Raw genomic sequence first — 8,689 nt, forward strand, 5'->3', positions numbered from 1 at the left:
TTTTGAGACAGAGTCTCTCTGTCACTTAGGCTGGAGTGCAGTGGCATGATGTCGGCTTCCTACAGCCTCCGCCTCCCGGGTTCAAGTGATTCTCCTGCCTCAGCCTTCTGAGTAGCTGAGTCTACAGGCGCGTGCCACCATGCCTAGCTAATTTTTGTGTTTTTAGTAGAGATGGTGTTTCACCATGTTGGCCAGGATGATCTCGATCTCTTGACCTTGTGATCTGCTGACCTTGACCTCTCAAAGTGCTGGGATTACAGGTGTGAACCACTGCACCTGGCCTCCACTTCTAATTTCTAAATATTGTATGTCCTGTTTTCTAGAGTCCACCTCAGTTAAGACAGTTTCTTCCAGAAGAATTTATGAAAACACTAGAGAAAACAGGACCTCAGCTAACCTCTAGGATAAAAGGCGATTGGATTGGACTTTACCGGTTAGTCCTTTTTCTCTTTTTATACCCATATGCCCATGTGTCATGCTTTATTTAAAAACAAAACAAAAAGCTAGACTTTAAACTTTTTTTTTTTAATTCTAGAGTTTGATATGGTTCTCTGAATAGGAAAGGTATTGAGGAAAGGAAATAAGTTATAATCAAACTTTGCTTTTTTAAAATGTATTTTTATAGGCATTTCCTAAAGTCTCCAAATTTTGATGGCTGGTTTAAGACCCGGCGGAAGGAAATGACCCAAAAATTGGAGGCACTCCATCTAGAAGCTCTCTGTGAAGAGGTTCGAAAACTGTGTGTTTGTATAACGATTAACAACTGTTGAAAATAAAGATAGTTATTCTTAGAGGTTTAAGATTGTACCTTTTATCCACTCTTTATAAATAGTAATGATGACTAACTTTTCTAGATCATGCGCTATGTGCCAAGGACATTATAGGGGCTTTATATTGATAATCTGTTTTAATCTTTACCATGATTCTTTGAGGTAGGTGTGTTATGAACTGCATTATGGGAAACCTTTGGCTTAGAAGTTAAATGACTTGCCTCAGATTACATCCCTGCCAAGTAGTGGAGCCAACAGTGTGCTGGAGTCCACTTGCATTGGCTCACAAGAGCTGATTGTTTACATCTCTTCTCAGCTCTGCATTCAGTGACCTCAGGTTGGTAGCTTGAAATAGCCTACAGTGGGAATACTACACCACAGAAATTGGCAAATGCTACAAACCAGAGACCTCTTTTGGAGAACCACTTGTTAAATATTTACCAGCACCTTACTGGCTAGAATAAGGATTCTAATCCAAGAAGCCTAACTCCAGGTCTTTTTCTGTATGACATATTTACCTTTTTTAGTTAGCATTAACACTTTAAAAAATGTAGACTGATTTTTTTATGTTCTGTATTACCAGGCTATTTTAAATTAAACTACTTGTGAAAATAAAAGGGATAGTCTTTTCATTTATATTTAGCTTTAAATGTGAGGTATGCTAGCCTCAGTGTTAACTTTCTACACAGAAACTCCCAGTGACTGTGGCTTTGAGAAAAGGAATATGATGAATGCACCTGCAACATAAGCCCAGGAAGAGGTTATTTGAAAACAAAGTTTACATCCAGTAGTAAACTCATGTTCAGTTATCTTGATTTGTTAGCTAATGTTCTTCATAAGTTAGTTACTACTTAGTGGCAATGGGGGTTAGTATTACAGTTTGAGCAGCAATTTTGTTTTTCTTGTTTGATCTAAAAAAGCCACCTCAGAAAGGAATTTTCTTACATTTTGTTTTACTTCCAAACATGAGACAATTATTCTGGCTAATGCAGAAAAATATCTGACAGTTATTAGAATATTAATGAGAATTATTCTTGCACTATAGTGCTATATCTGGGTTAAATACTTTGTTCTTCTTTTCCATCTTGTCCTTCCTTCACAATAGCCTTACCTATTGAAACAGAGAGGTTTGAATATTATTTTGAGAACTTACTCGTTTGGGATTTTATTATTGTTCTAGGACTTACTTCTCTGGATCCAGAAACACACAGAAGTAGAAACAGTAGACCTTGTTTTGAAGCTGAAAAATAAGCTGGTATGTAGCCGAAACAGTCAAAGATTAAATTGACTTTTCTGTGAAGATATCCTCCTCTCATGTGAGCTGACAACCTATGATAGTTCACAGAAGCAACTTTTTAAATGAGAGGGCTTGAAATTGGTCAATTGATGGTATATATTGCTGAAAATACTTGGTCACCAAAACCGACTGTTATGTTGCCATATTATTCTAACTTTATCTACATGGAATCTAATGAGCTCTATAAAAACATTCTTGTTTATATTTCTGGGTTTTATTATGAATTTACATAGAAGCCTGTTATTGAGCTTAATAACGAATTGTTTAAATGGAATGCTCTTTGCTTTTTTAGTTTCTATAAATTCTGTAACAAGTATCCAATTGTAGGCCTTTAAAATGGTTTACTTAGAGAATATAATGTATTAATACAGAATCAGGATAATTTAAATGCTGTGAAATATTCCTTATGTAGTTGCAGGCTGATCGAGAGCACTTACCTGTGAAACCTGACACTATGGAAAAGTTACGGACACACATAGATGCCATTATCTTAGCATTGCCAGAGGACCTGCAAGGTATACTGCTCAAAACGGGCATGACGTGATATTTGCCAAGATTTTCTAGCCAAAAAGGATTATGCACCATAAGGCATGCTGACATGTCAACCAGACGCACAGTGGAGATCGCTCAGTGGCAGCAGAGTGGAAAATCGGCCATCAATGCTAGTTACAGGGTAGAAAGACTGTATTATATAAACAGACCTTTTTAGTGCATTATTTTAAAAAGTGGACATCTGTGGTGGTTCCACTTTAATACTGAAACAACAAAAGGCATTTCTATATTTTTAATCATGTTCTAAAGTGCTCTTATGAGAGACTTGTGGGGTAATCAGTATTAGTGAATTCATACTGCAGTGCTGGCATTGCAGATATTTTTTTAAATTGGTGCTGTTTTGCCCAATCATGTTAAAACTCAGGGGGATATAAAAATAACATTCACGCTGGCTATCTTGTTAAGAACAGAAAGACTGAACTGTCCAACTACAGTTAGGAGGAATTGATGTTTATGTAGTGCCTTCTGTTGTCCTACATGTTTCACAGTTCCGCTGCTAGTCTTGAAGCTTTTCCTTAGCTTAGTGATGACACGTAATTTTATAAGGTATTCTGTTGAGTGATCATTGTTTAAAAAAATATGTTTCTTGTTGCCCATTATGTTTATTAATAGACATGGTGGGGTTTTTTCAGTTGTCATACAGATTTTCTGTTTTCTCTACCACTTTCAAAATTTAATCTTACCAGTTTCTCCAAAGACAAGAAGGCATCTAGTATTAATTATGGAAGAGTTTATTTTCTCTTACCCTTTACTAATTTAAACATTAGGCCAGGCATGGTGGCTCATGACTATAATCCTAGCACTTTGGGAGGCCAACACAGACGAATCACCTTAGGTCAGGAGTTGGAGACCAGCCTGGTCAACATGACAAAACCCCGTCTCTACTAAAAATACAAAAATTAGGCAGGCATGGTGGTATGTGCCTGTCATCCCAGCTGCTTGGGAGGCTGAGATGTGAGAATCACTTGAATCTGGGAGGCGGAGGTTGCAGTGAGCGAAGATTGTGCCACTGGACTCCAGCTTGGGTGACAGAGTGAGACTCCATTTAAAATAAAAATAAAAATAAAATAAATATGAATTTAAATATTATTAAATGTTTAAATTAATGAACTTGGATGCTTTTCAAAGACATTCTAATTATAAATCTCGTAATCAGCTGTTTTTTTAAACTGAACTATTCTTATTTCAAAGGCATTCATAAGTTTTTTATGTGATAGTTATTTTAGTAATGATAAGATTGATTTCCAGCATTATTTGTTTGGTAGTGTTTTTTTTCTCAATATTAATGTTTCTTAGAACACTTTTCTTACTGTTATTTGACATGGTAACTTTTGCCTGAATCACTGCTATGGTAAGCTTTTGTTGTTGTTTTTGTTTAAACAATACTACCTTGCCAAAAATAGAAGAATCTGATTTGGTAGAGTAAGGTTGTTTGGTTTGTGTTTGAATAAGAGTATCCTGCAGAAGCCACTATTTTTTTTTTTTTTTTTGAGACGGAAGTTTTGCTTTTGTTGCCGACTGGAGTGCAATGGCGCAGCCTCAGCTCACTGCAACCTCTGCCTCCCAGGATAAAGTGATTCTCCTGCCTCAGCCTCCCAATTAGCTGGGATTACAGGCATGCGCCATCACACCTGGCTAATTTTGTATTTTTTTGTAGAGACCGGGTTTCTCCATGTTGGTCAGGCTGGTCTTGAACTCCAGACCTCAGGTGATCCACCCGCCTTGGCCTCCCAAAGTGCTGGGATTACAGGCGTGAGCCACTGCACACGACCAGAAGCCACTGTTTAAAATAGGAACACATGACACAGCATGTGGTTAATAGCCGTATCTTGTATTATCTTCTAAATAACCAAATTTAGTTGTATATATTTGTAAAAGATATGGCTCCAGAAGCTATCTTTTGTTCTCTGTTATATAACTCTTAAGAGCATTCCTGACCCAAGAAAGACTCGTTGCATTTGTAATTGTGGTCTAATACTCAAATGTGCCCTGTTCTTATGGATACAGTCTCTTGAAGCATACCTCAAAGTCATAGAAAGAAAATGGCATTTGAAAGAAGTCGTTTGCCTTGGATCATGTGAGTTATTTTGTAAACAACAGCTGACTTTTCAGAAAATGGGCAACTACTTTTATATGCTAAAGTATTTCATAACTTTCTGGGAAACCTTATTTAGGTATAAATGGTCATCTTATTATTTTTCAAAAAGGTATTTTTAAATAATCTTACAATTTATATACAGTTTGTGACCAGAATTTGCAAGTTGTTAGTGTCATATCAAGGATCTTTTCAATTATACCACTACAGGATATATCATTTCAAGTTTATTTTGCACAGCTAAAGAGTAGCAAAGGATGCCAATTAGCATGATGATGGTGTCTTCATATTTACTATATTTAACTGAAACCTAACACATGTTGAAAACTGTATCGTACCTAGTTTATCTCTTAATTTCAAACTATGTACTTGTAAAAATGATGTAAAATTGCATTGGGAACCTGAGAAAGACTGACTGATAACTTAATTTTTGGTGTGTGATTTTCAGATTTGTCTTTTTTTTTTTTTTAAAGAAGACTTTGTTACTATGTAAACCCTGACATGAAATGTTTTATCTCTACCAGCATCAGGAGGAATCACTGCTTTAAGGGTTTTATGTAATGCCTAGTGCCTTCTATTTACAGTGAAAAAGAGGTTTTGTGAAGGCATTTGTGGTCATTACCAAAAACTAAATTAAAGGCCTTGGATTTTAAAGCACTTGGATATTTTGTGTTATTTCTGAGTGGGGTTGGACTGCTTGGGGAAAATGCATAATGAAACTTGTGCATTAGGAGATTCCTTGTGTTTCCTACCAGGTTGTTTTTTTAAGGACTTCATGAAAACCCTCTGTGTACTTCACTATGAGCAGGTGAACAGTTCTGTTTAAACAGATCAGTTAAGTGACTTCATATCCTTCCTAGCAGTGCACTTATTTTATGAAATATTCTGGTAAAAATGTTGACAGTGTGTGGTGGCTCACACCTATATTCTCAGCACTTTAGGAGGCTGAGGCAGGAGGATTGTTTAAGCCCAAGAGTTCAAGATCTATGTAGGCAACAAAGTGAGACCCCATCTCTACAAAAAATCAAAAAATGAGCAGAGCGTGGTGGCACATGCCAGTAGTCCCAGCTACTCAGGAGGCTGAGGTGGATGAGTGGATGGCCTGACTCTAGGAGGTCGAGGGGTATAATCACACCATTGCACCCCAGCCTGGGTGACAGAGCAAGACCTATCTCAAAAAAATGATTTTTTTTTAGCTCAATCTCAGTTATTGCTAGTTTCTCCTTCATTTGCTATCTTTTTTAAAACCCAAATCTCCCATTATTTTTATTTCTTTCTCTTCTTTTTTAAAAGTAGCAACTACATTATATTATTATTATTATTATTATTATTTTGTCTTGAAATGGAGTCTTGCACTGTCACCCAGGCTGGAGTGCAGTGGCATAATCTATGCTCACTGCAACTTCTACCTCCTGGGTTCAAGCGATCCACCTGTCTTGGCCTCTCAAGTAGCTGGGATTACAGGTATGCACCACCATGCCTGGCTAATTTTTATATTTTTAGTAGAGAATACAAAAATTAGAAACAATCCACGTTTCACCATGTTGACCAGGCTGGTCTCGAACTCCTGACCTCAGGTGATTGGTCTTGGCCTCCCAAAGTCCTAGGATTACAGACATGAGCCACTGCACCTGAGATCCCATCTCTTAAAAAAGGTTTTTAAAAGTAGTCAGACATAGTGGTGCATGCCTGTGGTCCCAGCTACTCGGGAGGCTAAGGTGAGAGGATACTGCTTGCCCAGGAATTCGAGGCTGTGGTGAGCTGTAATCATGCCACTTCACTCAGCCTGAGTAGCAGAGAGAGACCCTGTCTATAAAAGAAAAAATATTTTTAAAAAAATTTTAAAAGATTTTGTTGTTCGATAATCATGCTTCATTCCATTTTACTAGTTTCACCATTAGACTTAGGTTCTTCTGCTTATCTTTGCCTCCCCATTCTTGTTGTCATCATTATACTATTTCTGTCTTAACCATTAGAAAGCCAGACTTCACTGATCCTACATGATTTAGCCTCTCCCTTCCATTTTTCCATGACAGCCAGTCAGAATACATTATGGTTTAAATTGCTTCTACATTGACTGAAAGAGTTTTGGAAAATAGTAACTTTATATTCCAGAGTTATACTTTTTATTTTTTTTATTTTTTTGTATTTTTAGTAGAGACGGGGTTTCACCATGTTGACCAGGATGGTCTTGATCTCTTGACCTCGTGATCCACCCGCCTCGGCCTCCCAAAGTGCTGGGATTACAGGCTTGAGCCACCGCGCCCGGCCAGGTTAGGAGTTTTTTCAATCTGGCTGATAGGACCAGGCATTGTTCCCAACCAACTCTTGGCATTGTTTCCTCTAACCTTATCTGTTGATTTTTCCTTTGGTTTTGGGTAGTTAGCTCAGATTCATGTGCTAATAAGTACTCTGCTGAATATTCTAAGGAAACTTCTGCAGATCTCTCCCTTTCTGTGCTGCTGTCTCCTCTCTGGAATTCTGTCCTAAGGTTTGGTTTTCCTAGACTCTTGGCTCAAAGAGTTCACCAGGCTAATTCTCTCTTCCCCGTTTCTGTGCCGCATTGTGGACACATTCCTAAGGCAATAAACTGGGGCAATATCCCGGCTCCCTACATTTGTTTCCTCTCTTTTAGGGATCATTGTCCTTTGTTGCCTGGTGTTCAGTGTCTTGAAAAACCATTATTTCATATAGGCTGCCTAGTTTGTTTCTGTTTATCTTAGGTGAGTGAGTAAATCTGGTTTTTGTTACTTGATCTTGGCTAGAAGTGAGAATCCCAGCAATCTAGTTACTTGTTTTAAAAGATAGAGTCTTGGCAGGCATAGTGGCTCACACCTTTAATGCCAGCACTTCAGGAGGCTGAGGTGGGAGGATCACTTGAAGTGAGGAGTTCAAGACCAGCCTAGGCAACAAAGGAAGACCCTACCTCTACAAAAATTTTAAAAATTAGCCAGGTGTGGGGGCACATGTCTATAGTCCTAGCTGCTCAGGAGACTAAGGGAAAAGGATCACTTGAGCCCAGGAGTTTGAGGTTGCAGTGAGCCATGATCACACTACTGCACTCCAGCCTGGGTGACAGACTGAGGTTTGCTTTGTTGTCTAGGCTGAACTCCAATGACCCTCTTAAGTAGCTGGGACTACAGGCGTGGGCCACCATGTCCGGCTTTTAGCATTCCAGTTTTAACAAGCCCTCAGGCTTAAGTTTGAGAATTCTGTTAAAATCCGAGAACCATATAGATACATGAATTTAACATTAAGTGATTATTTCATTAACACTATCAACTACCATTTACCATGAAGGAAGTATTACATGAATCAGTAAATCTAATTTTTAGAGGAAAAAAATGTAAATTAATTCTCATTTCTATGTTTTGTAGCTTGGGAGATATTTAAGTAATTATGATGTATTAAAAAAATATTTCTGGGCTGGGCACAGTGGCTCACTCCTATAATCCCAGCACTTTGGGAGGCCGAGGTAGGAGGATCACCTGAGGTTGGGAGTTCAAGACCAGCTTGACCAACATGGAGAAACTTGGTCTCTACTAAAAATACAAAATTAGCTGGGTGTAGTGGCGCCTGCCTGTAATCCTAGCTACTCAGGAGGCTGAGGCAGGTGAATCACTTGAACTTGGGAGGCAGAGGTTGCGGTGAGCCAAGATTTCACCATTGTACGCCAGCCTGGGCAACAAGAGTGAAACTCTGTCTTAAAAAAAAAAATTCTGGCTGGGCACAGTGGCTTATGCTTATAATCCCAGCACTTTGGGAAGCTGAGGCGGGAGGATCACCTGAGGTCGGGAGGTCAAGACCAGCCTGGTCAACAAGGTGAAACCCCATCTCTACTAAAAATACAAAAATTAGCCAGGCATGGTGGCGGTTGCCTGTAGTCCGACCTACTTGGGAGGCTGAGGCAGAACTGCTTGAACCTGGGAGGCAGAGACTGAGGTGATCCGAGATGGGCCATTGCACTCCAGCCTG

The 8,689-nt window shown here is 38.8% G+C and overlaps 1 protein-coding gene across 1 annotated transcript in view; it reads left to right on the forward strand.

Annotated features, from left to right (window-relative positions):
- DENND6A (DENN domain containing 6A) overlaps window positions 1-5,371 on the forward strand; it is a 72,044-nt gene extending 66,673 nt beyond the window's left edge. The window contains exons 16-19 of the mRNA XM_017527336.2: window positions 324-433; window positions 626-728; window positions 1,951-2,025; window positions 2,480-5,371. Coding sequence (XP_017382825.1) covers window positions 324-433; window positions 626-728; window positions 1,951-2,025; window positions 2,480-2,611 — 420 coding nt within the window. The 3' untranslated portion in view covers window positions 2,612-5,371. The remainder of the gene's footprint in view (window positions 1-323; window positions 434-625; window positions 729-1,950; window positions 2,026-2,479) is intronic.
- The last annotated feature ends 3,318 nt before the right edge of the window (window positions 5,372-8,689 follow it).

The sequence above is a fragment of the Cebus imitator genome, unplaced genomic scaffold (genome assembly GCF_001604975.1).
Source record: "Cebus imitator isolate Cc_AM_T3 unplaced genomic scaffold, Cebus_imitator-1.0 Scaffold48, whole genome shotgun sequence".
Lineage (NCBI taxonomy): Eukaryota > Metazoa > Chordata > Mammalia > Primates > Cebidae > Cebus > Cebus imitator.